Source organism: Chelonoidis abingdonii, chromosome 6 (genome assembly GCF_003597395.2).
Source record: "Chelonoidis abingdonii isolate Lonesome George chromosome 6, CheloAbing_2.0, whole genome shotgun sequence".
NCBI lineage: Eukaryota > Metazoa > Chordata > Testudines > Testudinidae > Chelonoidis > Chelonoidis abingdonii.
The window spans coordinates 53,766,293-53,786,817 of record NC_133774.1 but is presented as its reverse complement, the minus strand read 5'-3'; the positions used below and the strand labels follow the sequence as shown (position 1 = coordinate 53,786,817).

General features: G+C 39.6%; 1 protein-coding gene across 6 annotated transcripts in view; it reads right to left on the bottom strand.

Annotated features, from left to right (window-relative positions):
* The window catches only part of ATG10 (autophagy related 10), a 162,626-nt gene that overhangs the window by 35,404 nt on the left and 106,697 nt on the right, over positions 1-20,525 (bottom strand). For all 6 annotated transcript variants that reach the window (XM_032782275.2, XM_032782274.2, XM_032782272.2 and 3 more), the window contains one exon: positions 17,903-18,000. In XM_032782275.2, coding sequence (XP_032638166.1) covers positions 17,903-18,000 — 98 coding nt within the window. The remainder of the gene's footprint in view (positions 1-17,902; positions 18,001-20,525) is intronic.

The window sequence follows — 20,525 nt, the reverse complement described above, 5'->3', positions numbered from 1 at the left end:
CAGGTTAGCCCAGAGAGGAAAGTCTGGGTGGGAGAGAGAGGGGGAAGGGAAGTGGGTTATTTCCCTTTGTTGTGAGACTCAGAGTCTCTGAGTCTTGGGGTCCCTCCAGGGAAGGTTTTGGGGAGACCAGAGGGGGCCAAAACCCTGGAATTTTTGGATGGTGGGAGCGCGATCAAAGCTAAGCTGGTAATTAAGCTTAGAAGGGTCCATGCTAGGCACCCAGATTTTTGGACGCTAAGGTCCAGATTTGGGAAAGAGGCTTATGATACCCCCGAATGACACTTTTTTAGAGGAGAGGTGCACTTTAAACTAGAGATGTTAGTGAATAATTATGAAACGTAATGCACCACAAAAAGGGTACCATTTCTTAAAGAGCTCAGTGCCTGCATGAAGAACAGATGGATCAAATTAACTCTAGGTAAGAACAGGGTGATGCTTGTCTGAAGGAGTAAGTATTTCAAAGAACAATCAGACACACCATCCTTTTCCACAGTAGTCTGCCCCTCACTCATCAAAATGGGTGTCATAGGTGCTGACTTCCCCTCTACCTGGGGGTGCTCAACCCCTCAACTCTGCCCAGACCCCACCTCCACCCCATCCCTGCCCTCCAAACCCTCACCCCTGCTCTGCCTCCACCCCACATCTTCCTCATCTCTTTCTGCCCTCGCCTATGAACATGCTGTCCACAAAACAGCTGTTTTGCAATGGGTGGGAAGGGCTGGGAGGGAGCGGGAGGAGTGATCAGTGGGGCCACTGATGGGGGAGTGACATGGGGGGGCGGGGAAGAGGCATGGGGGGGAAAGCGGGGAGCTTGTCTACGCGTGGGTGCTGAGCACCCACTAATTTTTCTCCTCGGGTACTCCAGCCCTGGAGCACCCATGGAGTCGGCGTCTATGGCAGGTGTAACATCTTAGAGTATGTCTACACTGCAATAAAACACCTGTAGCTGGCCTGAATCAGCTGATTCAGGCTTGTGGGGCTCAGGCTGCAGGCTATAAAATTTTGGTATAGATGCTTGTGCTTGGCTGGGGCCTGGGCTCTGAGTCCTCTTTCTGCCTGGACAAGGATCAGTGCTCGATACTTTTAACCTCCAGCCTAGGTTACAGTAATTTATTGTACCTGTTGATGAAGGTGGAAACAATACAAAAGCTCCAGCTTGTGAAGCATGTAGCAGCCCATCTTCTCAGTGTAATGGCATGTCATGAGTACATGACCCCGGTGCTCCAAACCCTCCACTGGCTGCTAATTCACTTCCCTGGCCAATCTTGGGCTTGTTCTTCAAATCCACTAAAATATCAGGATCCAGCTACACCAGCCAACCTTATCTCCATCCATGACATCTGAAGACAGCTGTGTTCTTCTCGTACAATGCACAATATAGTTTTTACAAAGTCAAGGACTAAGCACGTCAGACAAATAAAGCATTTTTAATTGAGAGGACATAGGTGTGGATGACACATCTGAGGGAGATTAGTCTAATCTGGAATTTCACCATCTTTAGGGCATCCTGAAAGACGCCCCCACCTCAGTTGAAATCATGGGGGGGGGGGGGAATTAAATATAGCTATTCCACAAAAGGTGATGAGTGGATAGACAGACTTTAAAGGACGCAGATGGTCAAGACCGGTTTCATTTTTTATCCAAATGACAATTTGCCCCATAGTACATGATGGAATGTTTGTAAGCTCTGCTCCTTAGGACAGGACAATTGTTTTGTTCGCCACAGTGCCTAACACAATGCATCACAATTCCTGATTGGGTCTTCTAGGAGCTACTGCAATACTAATAACAACATTGAGTGAGAGGGAAGAGTGGTACCTATTTAATTGCCAACCCCACTTCTGTAGTACATTAGTATTTCCATAGAAGATCCAGAAAAAATCAAACCAGCCCAGCCTTGTGAAGCTTGATCTGATGAGCTCACAGCAATAAGTGGTGTGACTGCAAAATTCGGTTTAAAAGGCTAAAGCTTTTTTTCACTATAGAAATAAAACACATCTCAGAAGTTTGCAACTCAGTTGTAAAAGTTTCCAAGAGGGATTTATAATGGGAAAACTGGTATGCAATTATAGTGTCACAATTGGCACCTCAGTCACTCTTTCAAGAAAATAAACAGATGACTCGTTGCATACTTGCCAAAATAAGATTAGTTTAGTTGTCAACATTTTAGTAATCTTGCATGAAGTCTTAATTAATTACTATTTAAAATCTGTTCTGAAGTTAAGAGATTCTAATGTGTAAAACTTGAATATTCAACAAGCTGTGGAAGTATAGATGAGATGAGATATGAGCCAAATTTACTACCCTGATTAAATAAGGAGGAGTTGGGGGAAAAAACTGATTTTTAAAATCTCTCCCACCAGCATCTGACAAATATATGTCTTAAAAAAAGGTTCATTTTATAATCCTAGGAAATCTTGGAATCTGATCAAACTACGGTTGAACAAAGGGATCTCAGGAAAAGAGATGACAAGCACACCTCTCACAAGATTTATAAACCAGAAGTATTAAAACCAGCAAAAGAAGAATCGTGTGCATTCCTATCTAAGTTTTGCACTTGATAAAGAAGGCGAAGAGACCATTTGATATAACAGAGTAGAAGCACAAATGAGTATCATAACCTGGTCAAGCAAAATCTTTGCTGCAGTGATCAGTAACAGGATGACCCATTTATCTCTGTCAAATACATATAGCACTGAAGTATCAATAAAAGTATGACTGAACCTTCATGTATGCAGTGTGGTAGCTGCTCTCAAATGAACACAGAAAAAATAACAGACAAAAAACACCATATCACTCTGTATCTAATCTTCTAGTGTTCGTCCTCAAGGGAAACCTGCACAACACCTTCAAACAACGAGCCTGAGAGCTTAAATTCATACCATGGCTAGGCATTAAAAATCATGGACTGGAGACACTGACACTGAAGTTAGACACCGGCACTAACCACCCACCACCACCACCACCACACACACACAGCTGCCTTTTTTTCTTCCTCTCTTCCTTTTCTCCCCCTATGACTGAAGAAGTGTTAACAGGCAACTTCACCTTGAACGGTCCCTTGAAATATGTGTTAACTATTTATGCTAAACAATCTATTCCACATTGTATTTAGCTACAACACTCGGGTTATGTCTACACTGCAGTTAGATACCCACAGCTGGCCCACGCCAGCTCACTCAGGCTCAGAGGCTGTTTAATTGTGGTTGTAGATGTTTGGGCTCCAACTGCAGCCTGAGCTCTGGGACCCTCCCACCTCACAGGATCCTAGCGCCTGGGCTCCAGCCTGAACCCAAACATCTGCACTGCAATTAAACAATCCCTCAGCATGAGCCTTTTAGCCCAAGTCAGCTGGCACAGTCCAGCTGCAGGTGTCTAATATCAGTGTAGACATACCCACTGACATTTCCCAGACCTGAAAAAATGCTCTGTAAGCTTGAAAGCTTGTCTCTCTCACCAACAGAGGTTGGTCTACTCTATGATGAGTTTGCCTAGAAAAAAATTCCCCCATCCTTTCATCATGTCTAGTACCATGAGCGCAGGGGACTGGACTCGATAACCTCTCGAGGTCCCTTCCAGTCCTAGAGTCTATGAAACTATGAATGTGACTGGCTATGTGCATTACAGAGCTGCATTCTCTTTCTCCTTCTAAAGCATCATGAATTGGCTACTACTGGAAATAGCACTTGCTGGACCAATGGTTTGAGGTGGTTTGGCAAATCTTATGTTCCTATGTAGAGAAAGAGGACTGTTGATATTATCCATGGTAGCTCTTTTTTTTGTCTGTTTGTTTGATAAAATCAAATTTAGGAGATGATGTTCTTTCTCTTATTAGAATCTCTGTGAAAGCTACCTCTTATAGTAAACTTTCCAAACTCAAGTAAAATAGGTGATGAAAAGTTCTAGAAAATTTCAGAGAACAACCCATCATCTGGATGGCTGTAGTCTGTCAATTGAAATCTTTTTCTGGAGGAGACATTTAGGAGAGAACAGTACTTTCCAGTTATTACAGAAACTGAATCTCCATGGAAAGAGATCTACAGTGAGCACTGATACCTAAATGGCCAGTAATGAAAATACCATTGCCAGAATGAAAATTAACAGTGGACTTTCCATCAGCGGTGGCAGTGCTCTCAACATTTTCAGCCTAGTGACTCCCTTATTTGAAGTAAAAAAAATAATTTTTTTTTGATCACCCCTTACAACAAAAGTATCAGTGGTAACAATAAGCCTATGTAACTTGTGTATGCTTTGAGAGGTTGACAGAGAATACTTGACCTTGAAAAGTAAGAGTGTGCACAGAATGGAGGAAAGATTTCCTTAGCATTAGACTGCAATACAATTTTCAACACCATGAAACCCCCTCCGATTGCTTTTTGTGCCCCTTCCCCCTGGGGGATTGTGATCCATTGCCTGTAGCTCAGCATTTCTCAACCATTCTCACTTCCCTCAGATTCTGCTAGTAAGTTCTCTCAACTTTTTCATAGGAATATATACATGCTGTAAGTGAGGATGAATGGTCTCCATTCACTTCTGGGATTGCAGGTCCCCTGAGGGAATGGGCACAGCAATGCAAACCATCTGCAACCTGTACCGTGCTGGAGAGACGAGAGGAGGGTGGGAGAGCCACCCAATTTTGCCCATAAAGTGAGCCGGCCCAGACCAGGAAAAGGATGTGTTGATTTAGCATCACAGGTGGAGTTCCTGTGGAGCCCTAACCAATAGTTAAAATTGCCTTCCATAGGAAAAACATCATATCCGGTGCAGCTATATCCCCAGGGGTGAATAGATGGGACAGCTATATCCCCAGACACTGGCAGGTGGGAATCTGGCCCAAATATATATAGCCGGAAGGTGTCATTTGTAGATATGTTGTTTCCAGATACTTTTTATTATTATATGTTATTTATATAGCAATGCCGGAGTGCATGGAGATTTACAGACACGTATGGAAAGGTCCATGCCCTGAGGAGTTTATACTCTCAGATAGGGATCACAATGACTAAAGTGGGTAAGGTAGGGGTGCTCTCTTTTGCTTTATCTGGGGATTCAAGAGTAACTTTCCTATAGTATGAGAGAGGAATCAATACAATTAAGTTGTAATTCATTCAATTAATTTTGTATCTGTGTGGAACAAGCAGCAATGGGCTTAAACTGCAGCAAGGGAGATTTAGGTTGGACATAAGGAAAAAGTTCCTAACTGTCAGGGTGGTTAAACACTGGAATAAATTGCCTCGGGAGGTTGTGGAATCTCCATCTCTGGAGATATTTAAGAGTAGGTTAGATAAATGTCTATCAGGGATGGTCTAGACAGTATTTGGTCCTGCCATGAGGGCAGGGGACTGGACTCGATGACCTCTCAAGGTCCCTTCCAGTCCTAGAATCTATGAATCTATGAAAAGCAGTATTCAACCTCCATCTTAAAGTTCTAATCAATTCAAGTAACAATACAGCTATGACTTGAACCTCCATTCTGAAACTGAGCTACAGAAATCTGCAAGGAACCCTCCACCCCTTTCCTTATCTTTAAAGCATCACTCAATCAAGTACGTGTATGTTGTATTTTTTAATATTTATCCAGTTTTCTGAAGAATGAGTTCCTGCTCCCACAGATGTCAAAGGGACTTTTCCCATCAACTTCAAAGGGAGTAGTATCCATACCACAAACTGCTCTGTAAATGCTAAAACCTTATCATCATTAGACGAAAGCATCACTAAATGGAAAACTATGCAGTAGTGTTTATTCTAAAAATCAAAAGTACTTGCTAGCTTCAAGAATATTATGAGTAGATTGAATGGAGTAAATAAAACCTTTAAGTTCAATTGATCACAGAACATTTTAGCTTGAAATAAATATTCAGCTAAACTGCCCTTTCTTAGGTTTTATTTTCTGTAACAACTTTCTCCAATCTCTGCTGGTAAGACTGATATCTCCCTTCTCTCAGGAAGTAGTAATTCAAATAATTTCCCAAAAATATTAGCAGGGGACCCATAGCAACTGTTGATATGATTCAAAATGATTTAAAAGGCGATCTTAGCAGCCTTCTGTTAAGATACATTGTATGTAGCCTCCCCCACTTAGCAGAATCCCACAATATGGCAAGAAAGATTTGTCTGTCTAAAAATAGCTACCTACACACATTTTTTCAAGATGCTTGAGCCATAATGTTTTAAATCTTCCCAACTACAGTTTCAGCTAGATGTGCTTCTACAACACTATCAGTGTTCTGTTAAAAAGAGTTTAGAATCTTTTTCCTTTAAAAAAAAAATCACACCATTAACATCCCTGACACTTTAGAAATAATGTTTATTGATTTTTGTGTTAACACTGCCATAAATTAAATGACGTAATGGACAGAATTATTGTACTATAAAGAACCTGTCTTTCAGAGTCTTAACTACATATTGAAAAAGAGCAGATTGTGGATTAATGTAAAAATAGGCCAGTTCTGTGCTGCTGTTTGAGAGATGGGTGTGGACAGAGACTTTTATATGTGAGAGAATGAACATATAACTGGGTGGTTACCACAGCCACATGCTAGATACCAAGTTACAACAATTACATACCAGGACATCACAACCTTTCTAATATCAGTGCAAAGAAATACTACTAAACAGAGTAATTTGCCTAATTATTATTATTAATTATTATTATTATTATTTGAATAACAGCAGCATCCAGGTGTCTCAGCCAAGATTGGGACTCAATTGCATTTGGTGCTGCAACAACAGGAAGAAGAAGAAGAAGATAGTCCCTGCGCCAAAGAGCTTACAATCAAAATAAATTTAATTTTTCTCTTCCTTGTACTACCCCAACTGAGTAAAACAAGTAAACAGGGAAATGGTGATTCTGAGTAGGATTTTCTTAAATATTCAGCACTAGTCCAACTATTTTCCCACTGAGGTCCGTAGGAGTTGTGTCAGATTAACACTGAGGTTTTTGAAAACCCCACCTTCATTTTTATCTCATATAGTTTAGAATTCTTTCCTCCTAATTTCACATGTATTTTTATAGTATTATTTTGATTAATTAAAATCAAATATCAGTAAGAAATCTCAATTGAAAATGCACAATGAAAGTATTTAGGGCCTGATACAAAGCCTACTGAAGTCAAAGGGAGACTCTCAAGTGGCTTCAGAGAGCTTTGGATCAAGCCTCTAGTCTTTACTCATATATTGGGTTTCCATTAGTTAAATTTATCAGTTCAGAATTAGGGTTTCTGCTCAATGTACTGTTATAAAATAGATTGGGACGTATTTTTTACTACTAACTACTATTGCTTCTTGGATTGTAAACTCTTCAGGCCCGGATCATCTTTTTGTTCAGTTTGTACCAAGCACAATGCCAAGCACAATGGGGCCTAATTAGTGACTGGACTCCCAATCACAATACAAATAATAATTTATTTTTGGTGATGCCAATTCTTCCAGATGAAACTTCCATTTTCCTCCTACTGCACCAGAAATAAAAAGTTAAGCCAGTGAGGCACTTTCCCCAAAATAAGTCAAAAGTGAACAAAATGGGCTACATCTTGAAAAGTGTTGTCCACTTGTAGTTCCCATAGCCACAATGAGCTTCCATGATTAATGTGCAAGGGATGCCCTCAGCCTGGTGGACATGACTTGTTCCATGAACATAGGTGCTTCCTCTGAACTTTCAAATATGAACAAGATCAAAATTTCTTAGTTCTATGTGAACAAAATTACAAGGCCCCCAGAGCTCCAGTGGACTTTCTCAGAAGAGATTAGTAACGAAAATCTATTGATTCAGATGAAAGGGAGAATAAATTTTGGGGAAAACCAGGCATGGGAGAGAAAATTAATTACTTGGGCATTATGTAAGCTTAAAGATCTGTAACTTACAGGACAGGGCTCCTAATTCATCCACTTTTGTTGCAGAAGTGTTAATAATGAAATACAATATGTGAAATCAATTAAATAAATGAAAGCAAGTTTATTGTTACAGAGATAAAGGGTAGAATTTTTTGAGAACTGTATTAATATTTCAGATAAATTAATCACCATTCCAACAGAGTATCTGAGTTGATGAAGCATGAACTATGTGGAGGAGAAACAGCAGGGACACTATCAGTCCTAGTTCTATTAGCATTAGCATCTATACCTGGTACTTTTATTTTAAGGGTTATACTAGGTGGATCTTTAAGTTAAAGTTGGAGCGTGGCAGAGGTCTTTTACTAGAACATCACATGGAGAACAATGATTTCCCATATTTAAAAATTTATTATAGAGTTTGAAAAATGGTGAACCACACACTACAAGGGAAATAAATTTTGAAGGAAAGTGTTTCTTCAGAGATCACTATTCATAAGCTAGACCACTGAGTTTATCTTTTCTGCATGGGCTTTGAAAGAGGGGCCCAGGAAAAAGCAGCTTTGTGAGACCGGCGGAATAAAGGAGGAAAAATACAATTGTAGGACACCTTTCAGTCTTAAGGATCTCAAAGTGTTTTAAAAACTTCTGGAAGGGAACATTGATGGAAGATGATCTAAACTAAGAGCAGAAGAGCCACCGTGGAGTTACATGGATTAGATTCGCTCTGTTTTGGCAAACTATTGTAATGCCCTGAATGTCAGCATTGTGGTGACAGCAGCTGGTGCACCAAATTAGATTCTGGGATGTTGAGGAAAAGGCCACAATCGGGGGAATTTGTCTTATACCTACATGTTCTTTTGTTACTTGTTCTCTTGGTGAGAAGGAGCGCCTAGCACGATGCTGTTTTAGTGTAACAGGAGAGGTGTCTGAATAGCTTTTTTAATAATAAAAAAATCAATAAATTCCACAATCCCCCACTACCTTCATATTCATGAGTCACTTCTAAGATTTTTAGACAATTTCTGCAGGACCTTCAAATCATCAAGAGTTTGTTCCAGTTTTATAGGGCAGTTTTTCAACTCTTGAGTCTCCTTCTGCAACAACACAAACTGATTTCTATCCTTGGATGTTTGATTTTACATTCCATCATCACTAAACATTGATTAAGCCTTAATGCATAAACTCTCTTGTACTTATGACTTTGTGTTTCTCAAGGGAAGGTCAGGGTTTATTACAATGTCATACTCTTAAAACAAAAACCACTTGGTTACTGGTGACACACTTGCTACTGATTGCTATCAGCATGCTTCTTCATCAGAATTTTTTTCTTGTTTGTTTTAAAATGGGAGTGGATAGGATTTTAAACAAGACCTCCACATGGCAAACAAAATCAGCAATATTGTTTCTTCAACAAAAAATATATTTCTAGAGTTTGGAAAATTTATTTCCAGTTTTAATGAATAAGCAATTTATAAATATTTCTGTATCATCTGAATGATGTACAGAGGCCTATGTGAAATTAATGGGTGATCTTAATCCAATTCCTAATGAATAACTGTTTATGTCACAAAATCCATTACCAAGTGATACTCTCTGTAAGAGAGGTCAATGAATGAATAGACACGGAGTCTGAACTACTCTGTTGTCCCTAGATGTGGTCCTTCCAGAGTAAGTTCGAGGCATGTTGCCAGGACCGGATGAAAAAACTTGCCCTGTTGATGCCCATCTCTTATCCATTCTGTGTGAAGAGGACTTCAATCTGGAAGGTTGTCATTCTGACACCTCTTCATGAGTGCTAAATTCACTTACAGTTTGAAAAAAAATAAACAAACAGGGGACACATCTTCATTTAAGTTGCTTTGTTTTTAATATGACATTACTTGAATAAAGCCCCTTTTGTTTTAAAGTTCAAATGGCTGAGTTATTAATTGAAAATTAGCTACTGGGCACATGCAGTAAACCTTTCAAAACACTTTTTATTGTATGCAACTTTATTTAATTTATAGGGGAAGGTGAACCAGGTACCCTTCAGTTCATGAAATTTCAGGTTAATGCATCACCATTGCCAGACCAGTTTTCAAAATTGGGTATCTAAATTTAGGTAGCTAAAGCTTGAAGCCACGTGTTCTTAGTACCTCTCAAAATCAGACCACTTTAGGCACCCAGGTTTGAAAATTCTGTCCATAAGTCTTTAAGAGTTTCATGTCCACTAATAATTTTAAGTTAAGATTGCAAAAGAACTCTGAAGTGAAAGTATAAGCATATCAAGAAACAATACAGGTAAACAAAAGCACAAACAATCTCAACTACGGAAATTAACAACAAAGGAGAGGTGGATACTCTAATATCCTTGCAGTTCAAAAAAGTGTATAATTTACAGTGCATTAAAATAACATTAATTCTGCCCCATATTCTCACCCTTCTATCAACATATGGGCTGAAACCTATCTCAGCCTCTAAAGGAAAGTTAAACTCATTCTGTAGAGAGGACCAAATTGCATTTTAGTTAGAAGTCTGTGGGTCTGGTTGTAAATTTGACTACATATTACTTGTTATGGTTCAAGGTAACTGCATGTGTATTTCCCCTCAGTGATTCTGCAACGTCATCATTTCTCAAGCTTTCAAGCTTCCCTGCCATTGCTTTTCTTGTGTGGAGGCCCACCTTTTATTTCTTTCAGACTCAGGGTATTTCCAGGCCACAAAATGCCCTGTTTTTACTATGTTATTTCTGGAGCAGACAGGCTGTTGAAGTACACCGGCTTGCTTTTTCTTCAGAAACTTAAAAGTGTGAATGCCCACAGTAATAGATACCACATATCTTTCCTTCTGCAAGCCAACTTTATTTTTAAAGTAAAAAGCATTACAGAGAAGATATAGTAAAACAATAAAAGAATCTACATGCCTGCTATAAGCTTACCAGAGATCACCCTTACACTCACATGGGCTCTGGCAGGAGCAGTTCTTTAACACTTCACACAAGGTGTTTCTTTCTGGTTTTAAGTTTTATCACAGCTTTCAGCTCAGAACAAGCACGCAGTTTTATGGAGCCTCAGTAAGCTCAATGTTTCCAGTCCTTCTCTAAAGACTGGGGTTCTTTGTGGATCAGAGGTCTTGTTCACTTGCTCGATTAGGAAGAAGGCCATGAGCCCGTTTAAAACTAGGCTATTAATTTTTTTTTAATTATTGGTTCCTGGATAATTTATTTTGAACTAGTAAATGCAAACTTTACTAATGGGCACCTTTAAAAGGGCTAATAACTGGAGGAATTATAGTAGCATCCCCCTCCTTTTAGAGGAGTTGCATACTATTCCACAATAACACATGCACAACTGCAATTTTAATACAATAAACCCCAATGGTATTAGCCTAATTTAATAAAGTTTAATTTCATTCAATAAAGTTTATTTTAATTCCATAAAGTTTTGAGTACAGCAGGATATTATCAGTTTGTTACACTATGCTCAATCCACAGCAGATCTCCTGCTAATGGCAGGTTGTTTCCACAAAGATAAAGGGTAGCATCTGGCCTTTATATAATTAAACTTTTAGATATTATTGATTATTAGGTGACTGTTTGCTGCACTATGCATCATTCAGTGGTTAAGAGATTCACCCTATGACCACTGAGATTTCTGCCTTTTATTTCAATTCCTTCTCCATCCAGCTTTCTCTGGGCTTGGCTACACTCGAAACTTCAAAGCGCAGCCGTGGGAGCACTGCCGCGGGAGCGCTTTGAAGTGCGAGTGTGTTCGCTGCGCCAGCGCTGGGAGAGAGCTCTCCCAGCACTGCACATACTCCACCATTTCATGGGGATTAGCTTGCAGTGCTGGGAGCCGTGCTCCCAGCGCTGCGGTACTGTTTACACTGGCGCTTTACAACGCTGTATCTTGCAGCGCTCAGAAGGGTTTTTTTTTTTCCACATCCCTGAGTGCGAAAGTTGCAGCGCTGTAAAGCGCCAGTGTAGCCAAGGCCTCTGTATCTGTCCCTTTTATATGTCTTTGTTTCTCCGCCTCTCCCTCCTCTGAATTTCCCTCCAGGCAGCAACTCCCAGCTTCCCATGCAATAGCGTTCTCTGAGCTGTCTCCAATTTTTCAGTAACTTTGTACTTAGAATTTAATGCAATATTCCAGGTGAGGTCACATCAGAGCCATATGAGGAGGAAGTGTTACCTCTGTACTATCTGACATGATGTCTCTGTTAGGGCTGTCAATCGCAAAAACAACAAGGAGTCCTTGTGGCACCTTAGAGACTAACAAATTTATTTAGGCATAGAACCACTTTTGTGGGCTAGAACCACTTCATCAGATGTATGGAGTGGAAAATACAGTAGGCAGATATAAATACATGAAAGGATGGGAGTTGCGGCAACCACAAATATTTAAATAAATGGTATTTTAATATTGTTTAACAGTGTGATTAAAACTGTGATTAATTACAATTATTATTTTTAATCTCATGATAAATTGGGATTAATTTTCTTAATCATCTGACAGCCCTTATTTCTGTGTATCTACCCAAAACTGCACTGGCTTTTTTTAACTGAATATTGCAATGTCAAATGAGTGTCTTTTGCAGCCATCTATCACCATTATGGTCTTTTTCTTTATCTCTGTTTTTTAAGCTTCTCCCTCCATTGAAAATGTTTTTCAGGTTATTTTTCCCCAGTTGTATTAGCTTGCATTTTTTCAGGTTGAGTCTCATTTTGTTACCTTCTGCTAATATTTCAAATTTTTCCAGGACCCTTTGTATTATTGCTCTGTCCTTGCTATATTTACAACTCCTCCCAAATTAGCATATGCATCAATGTCACAGACATACTGTTTATTCTCTTCCATTTTATCAATAAAGATATTAAATAAAACTGATTTAATATTAATCCCAATGGTACCTCTCAAACTGGGAATATAACTAACGGATTTAACAAATCTTTTTAAAAAACAATAATGCTAGAAAGAAACAAAATGTATGACAAAGGAACATTCCTCTGTGATGGAATGGAAATCTGAAGATTTGGGATTCCAAGGGATGATGCTGTAACATCGTCAAGGATGGTTACACATCAGAAAGCAGGTCTGGGAGTCTGTTCTGGTTTAAACTCAGATAGAGAATTCAGTTGAGATAGAGCTGAGGAAAGCTCTGTTTGCTTACAGCTCAAGATAAGTTACAATGGAATTATGTTTGGAGACTCTGAGCTTCAAGGAAGGAATGGATTTCTAGAATCCACTAATCCTAATAAAGATGAGAAGGGACTATTTCCTGAAATATAAGAACTGGAGGGAAAGACCGCTATAAGATACCTGTGAAAACACTCAACAAATTAACACTAAACTTTTTAGGATGTAATCATGTGATGTCTGCACCTCCCTTACTGACTTTAACAGAAGCCAAACTTAGATTTGACAACAATTTTGACAAAGCATCAGTAATCCATAAATACTACTTAATTTTCTTGTCATTGCCACATTAAGTCACTTCCAATTCACACAGATCTTACCAGGTGTGCTAAATTGATGTCATTATGAGCCATCAGGAAATACCCACAGAGACCTGTAGCAACATTTAGAAGTTTCGTTAAACAGCTGTGTGTTTGTATAATTGATTTGTATTATTTAAAACAGGAGCAGTTAAAGCAACTTATCCGATGATGTAGAAAAGGGATGACTGAAAATTCCAGGGAGATTCAGTACGGAAGAAAGCCAATCACTGGAACTTCAGCTGGCAGATTTAAAGATTATTACGAGAGGAAGTGCAATTAAATCATCACAGTTTATCAACTATCTTTATAAACCACTATGCAACTTATCAAGCTAATTTATTTATGAGAAATTAACTAGTTGATTTCTGCCTATCGCAATAAAAAACAGGCTAGTCAATAAAAATATTTCAAGATAACTCCTCAGCAAGTGAACGACTTCCCATAATAAATCTAAAGTAACTGAAATTAGTTTAAAGGTTACCTTAACCATACGCTCCAACATCCTAGTAATTACAGCTATGCTCTTACAGACCTGATTCATATCTCAGATGCTGGTTTCAGATATATGCCTGCATTTAATCACACAGCTTGTAAATCACTGACATTGCAACACATATGTGCAAAGTATAGCAGCAAGATTTTGTAAGACTCCTAGAATACAAGCCCCCAGTATGTTAAAATGGAGTTAAATCCTAAATGTGTAAAACAAATGAAGCTTGATATGACTTTCTACTACTAGTAGTATACCAACTACTGAATCCAAATATCAAAATTAGCTCTAGTTTGAATTCAAATGGCACTGTGAATCAGATGTGATTTGCTCAAATTTTGTTCATGTTGGAATGGTGAATGGTTTGTAGAATTTTTTTTCTGATTTATCTGAATACTGTGAACTTTCTCTGATTGCTGTTCATGGCATACTGAGAGTTTTGAGTTTGATTTGGTGAGACAGCAAGTGACATCCACCAAGTGACCTGTGTCCCTACCTAGTTAAATCTATCTTATGTGACCAAGTGCGTCAGCCCATATAAGCAGACAGGAGACAGAGAAGGGTGCATGTCAGTTCAACTCTCAGATCTAGAAAAGACTTTCTTGTAGTCCTAGCTCCTGTTTTGGTGTGAGACTGGCAGGCAATTGGTTAGTATGTTTATTACCTTCTGTAATTCCTTTGTGAATAGTCTTTTTTGTAGGGTAGTTTTTTATATTTGGTCTGGTATTCCTATCTCCCACTTTTACAAGGGGAAATGTGTTGGTTACACCAGTGGTAGCTGGCACTAAAAATATGTGATAGTGTTGACAACACCACTAACTGCACTAGTTCCTTCCCTCCCATGTGACTCTCCACTGCTTTGTTATTGTTTTTCAACCAGACCAAAGGAGGTTGGATCACCTATTAATGAGCCCTCAACACTCAGCTTCTCTCTGGATTAATCTAAAATTAACACCACCGCACATAGAAATCTGCTTTTCTTGCAGGCTCTCACTCATAGCCATACAGAGAAAGGAGAGACTCAGCAGGATCAGTACCCCATTTCACAACCAGGGTGCAATTGGACACTTTGGATCAAGTTCGTTACTGCTGTGAAGTGGTGCAACCATGCTGAATTCAATGGAATTCTAGTCTTAAATCAGTGACAAACTCAGCCTTAGGGAGAACATATTGCACAGAAAATTAATGAAAGTATGAAACTATTAAAATATATATCCAAAATAATTAGTGGTCTTATTGGTGGGGCTTAGCCCCTAATTGCCAGCAATCCCTGTATCACACTGATGTCTGAATTCCCTTGAGCCATCACCCTGAGGCACATAGTCTGTATTATTCCTGAAAAGAGAGTTAAACTCATTCTGCAATTTCCCCATTTCATAGGAAATCACCATAGTATTATATTCAATTAATATCTTGCTACTATAACTGTCTCTGCTTTGCAAAATGGTTTCCCCTGATATTTAAGTTCACTTTGGACATTGGACTAAAATGTAGTGTATTATTCCTGGCAAGGCGCCACAAAGACATTAGCTTCAGTGCAAAGCATATTTTACCAGCCAAAAAGCTTGTTACCACAAGCTTGTGTGTACCTGTGTGTTTCATGCACACCATTTGGTGTTATGTATCTCAGGGCAGTTTTATTTCATTGCTCCTTTACAGGTAAACATCAGCTTTGTTTTTGGCTTCCATTACTCCAGTTTTACACAGTACACACATATTCTGTCACTGAAAATTCCTTTATTCTCAGAAACATTTGCATTACGATTTACTCTTCCTATATAGCCGTAGGCATACACTGTTCTTTTCACAAAAGAGTTTGATTGTGGCTTTAAGCGACAGCCCATAGGTAGGGGAGGTGTAGAGGTGCAGCAGCTAGGAAGGCACATTGCTTATGGAGCGCACACAGCAGAGGCTTCTGCTACACATTTTTACAGGTTATAGCATGCAATCGTTCTACATGCCAGGACAGCTCTGTTGGAAAGTACAGAGGGTGTAGGGCCTGTTCCACCCCTAGCCCTAAGGGGTTCCTAGCACTGTTGCTGGCATTAGAGTCTCTGGTCCTTGTGCACTGGGAATGCAAGGACTGAGGGTGATCCTAGCTCTGTCAAATAAGCGTAAAGGAAGGCTAATTGAATTGTTCCTGCCCAATGCAGAACTAGTCACTATCCAGCTTTAAATGAAGAAAATTTACAATTTGAACCGTGATATCCCCTGGAGAAGACTAGTTTATCAGCTACCAGATTTTATTAAACTCTGATTTGCTCATCCTTAGTCTGCAATGGACAGGTCACGCTAAGTAATGCATTGACTACAGGTACTTATTAACAACAGTTGTATTCTGCAAACTCACAGGCAAGACCTAGAAGTGCACAACAAACAGCATACATACAATCTCAGTTGGGGTCTCCAAGCACTGCTGTGATACGAAGAATGAGAATAGTTTGGGATTGTGCAAACATGAACGCAGCTCAAATTCCCATGACTGTGCATCTTTTATGAATGTGCTTCATTATTGTTTGTTACTTGTATTATGATAGCATCTAGAGGCCCCAGCTGAGATCAGGGCTTCACTGAGCTAGGCACTGTACAAACACAGAGTAAGAGAGAGTTCTTGCCCTGAAGAGTTTACACTTTAAATAGACAAGGCAGACAAAAGGCTGGGGTGAAGGTGGGGATGAGGTAGCAAGTAGTATTATCCTAATTCTACACTGGGGAACTGAGACATGGATATTCTACAATAATACAGACACTAAATAACATGTCCAAGGTTATATAGGAGACCTGTAGCAAAGCTAGAAACTGAACCCAGATCTCCTGAGTCCTGCTTAGAGCCTTACCACAAGGCCCATCCTTGTCATGCACAATCTAGACCAGAGGTGGGCAAACTACAGCCCGTTGGCCACATCTGGCCCGCGGGACGCTCCTGCCAGGCCCCTGAGCTCCTGGCCTGGGAGGCTAGCCTCCAGCCCCTCCCCCGTTGTTCCCTCTTCCCTGCAGCCTCAGCTCACTGTACTGCTGGTGCAATGCTCTGGGTGGCAGGGCTGTGAGCTCCTGGGGCAGCGAAGCTGCAGAGCCCAGCCTGACTTAGTGCTCTGTGCTGCGCGGTGGCGTGGCTAGCTCCAGCCAGGTGGCGTGGATGTAGTGCCGCCAGCCACCGGTGCTCCAGGCAGAGTGATAAGGGGGCAGGGGAGTTCGGGGGGGTGGTCATGGGTGGGGGGGTTAATAGGAGTCGGGACAGTCAAAGGGTGGGGAACAGGGGTTGAATGGAGGCAGAAGTCCCAGGGGGGGCAGTCAGGAAGGAGGGGGGGTTGGATGGGGGATCAAGGGACAGTCAGGGGATAGCGAGAAGGAGTGGTTGGATGGGGCATGGGTACCAGGAGGGAAGTCAGGAATGAGAGGAGGGGTTGGATGGGGTGGCAGGAGGCAGTCAGGGGCGGGGGTTCCGGGGGTGGTCAAGGGACAGGGAGCGGGGATGTGTGTGTGGATGTGGCTGGGGTCCCGGGGCAGGGGCGTCAGGGGGCAAGAAGTGGGTGGGGGAGTAGGGCCGGGCCACGCCTGGCTGTTTGGGGAGACACAGCCTGCCCTAACTGGCCCTCCATACAATTTCCGAAACCCAGCGTGGCCTTGAGTCCAAAAAGTTTGCCCACCCCTGATCCAACCATTTTCTAGAGGGCAATTATTGTATTCTTGAGAAAAGGCCGTAACTGTATTGGAACACTAATTCTAGTGACTTTTATTGCCATTTAAAATATACGTGGTTTAATCACCTTTAGCAGAGGATAGTAAAACAAGTTACAAGTACACTATTGAGCTACGGTTTCTTTTAAAACACTGACTTCATTAAGTACTGACTTTTAAACACATTAGTCAGCAATAACAGATTATTTGACTAACAAACTAACTTTGTCCTTCAGTTTCAGAAATTATTAGTTTATTTTAAATTGAAAGTTACACTTCAGTCTTCTTGATAACATAATTAGTAGCCACCCTATGAATCACTGCACAATACACACAAAGTCTCCTCTATTTTAATCAATGAATCTAATGCTATCTACTCTCTTGGTAAATGAATACCATATTGTAAAAGAATAGTAGCATCTAACCTGTTGTGTAATGGTGTCCCAGGGCCCCTCCAGTAGACGAGCCCGGTAGCATTCATGAACGCCTTCCCAAATTTCATCCAGAGTTAAAGGTCTTCCATCTGTAAAAAGACACATACAATACTCTCACAGTGATCTTGTATTTAATATATCGAATGCTTCATATAAATCTGAAAAATACTGATTATCTGAAAATGAAAACAGACATGACAACAGCAAAAACATAACTGGTCAAATTCTGTGCCAGTAATTCCCAAGCAGCACAGCTCAAACCCTGATCTGTATGTACACTTAAAACTATACCTTAAGCTATCTGCTGCTCAGTTTCCTTACATGTAAAATGGAGAGAATAATTTAGCTAACACACTATAAGAGAGCTGTGAGACTAAATTATGTTTTGTAAAGATGAGCTCCTTGGACAAATGATATATAAATGCAAAATATTTTTATTATCGAATATTTCACAAATACAAATAACGAATGAGAAACAAAATTCTATAAACAAAAGGTAAATACTTTTTAGTGTTCTACAGACTTTTTTCCCCCAACTGTATACATGCAGTATTTACTTTTATGTCCTGGATATTATCTATGGCGTTAAAATAGAATTATGATACAAGATTAGAGTCAACCACTTTGAAAACAAGCATGTCAATTTTGTATCAATATTTGTTTTTGACAAATAGCAATAGAATATTTTGATCTATTTCCAATAAGTAGCTTCATCTTGGCATTTATCGGGTGTCAGAAGGCCATTATCCTGTGACAAATAGTGCTAATCCATTGATATTTTCGTGTCTGTAAAATGAACAGATTTATTCATCCAATTAACATTTGAATGTCATGTTTAGATACAAGGAAAAAACCAACTACCTACAGTCTCTCTTTTATCTTATTTTCTGTATACATTTAGAAAATAGCACTAAATTCTACTCTGACATAAGCATCATACTCCAGTAGCATCAAATCATGTGGCAAATTAAGCATTCGAGGAGCTAACAATATCCAATAACTATATTTTGTCATCCTCAAGAACATGTGGCTTGTCAGACCAACATACCTTTTGTGTTGTGATGACAGATCATTAGACGACAGTGGGGTAGGTCAACACTTGACATTAAAGAGAAGTTTGTTAATTTATGTTTCTTAAATTAAATCTAACTTCGGAAGGATTAATGTATGCTCTTAAATTGCATCCTCTATGCAGCTATTACAGGCTCCATGGCAACTTATTTTCCACATCTTTCAGCCAAATTGAAGGTACAAATGCAAAATCTAGGATATACTAGATTTGTGATACTCTAGTGTAGGACTTTAATGCACATCTAGGTTTCTATATTGTACTCCCACCCTGGTATCTGTGTATCTTCAATGTGATACTTGAGCACCTTGAGATCCCAAAATCACTGAATAGATTACTCTGATTCTAAATGGATTTACTCTGCTTTAGTATTATGGAGGTATTGGTTGAATATCCATAGTTAAGAATGAGATGAATTTTGCACTTAAAGCAAAATTTCTACCACTTTATCTATAAAAAAATGCACCATCTCCTCCTCAAAATTACAGCACTTAATCTTTGAGTTATAGAATAAATTTTCTGAGAAATTACAAATCCATTAATTAAATTGACTTAAAATTAATTTAAAAATGTGTCCTTTAAAAAATGTGGCAGCTGATGTCAGTCATGGTTTAGCCCAAAAGATCTCAGTCATGAAAAAACAGATTCTTCAAGCTTCCCATGTAATTAACTCACTGAAGTCTTGTGTATAGACTATATCTGAAAAATATTTTTTAAGATTACTGGTCATACTTTGTCATTATTCTACATAACTGAAAGTTTTGCCTTCAGCAAAAACTAAAGAATAACATTCTACTTCAGATAATTCAGCCAAGAATTGTCGTCTTTCAAACGGCTGCCATCTCCTATTGCTGGGACTGAAGCCAGAGGCTGTCCTTGGGCACAGATGGCCACTTCCTCCATTTTCCTCCACTTACCGTATTCCTCTCTGCCTGCTGACAGTGCAAGGGGCCACTACCTTCCCCAGCTTGTCTGAACTACCATTGGGAACAACGGAAGGCAGGAGCTATTTCGAAAGAGGGCATCTTAACTGAGGGAAGCCTGTGGCCTCAGTCCCACTGATAATAAGAGGGGACGGTGGACATGTGGAAGGAAGAACTTCCCGTAATGAAGAATAATGTAAAAAATACCATTAATTCTAAATATTTGTTTTCAAAAACTAACCAAGGCACCAAGTTTATTCTGGGACAATGAACACTAAAATACTTTAATCATAAACATATATTGTTGTTTCATAGCATCACTGCCGGGCAGAGTGAAGGCTATTTGAATGCCCAAACTGTGCATTTCTGTACCTTAACATATTTAAATTTACATTTAATCTTGTCTGAATTTCCTGCACTGTTTTGTAACAATTAGACCATCCCTGTAACATATTTTAGCCTAAACTACTCTTAACCTAAAGTCCATTTTAATGTAATTTATCTGGGAATTGATAAAGATGGCATAACTGCAGCTAGCTATTGTTTTCCCCATAAGCTCCTACCTTAATTTACCAGTCTAGGTCTGCTGAATGATAGGACATCTTCTCAATGGTGCCCTAAA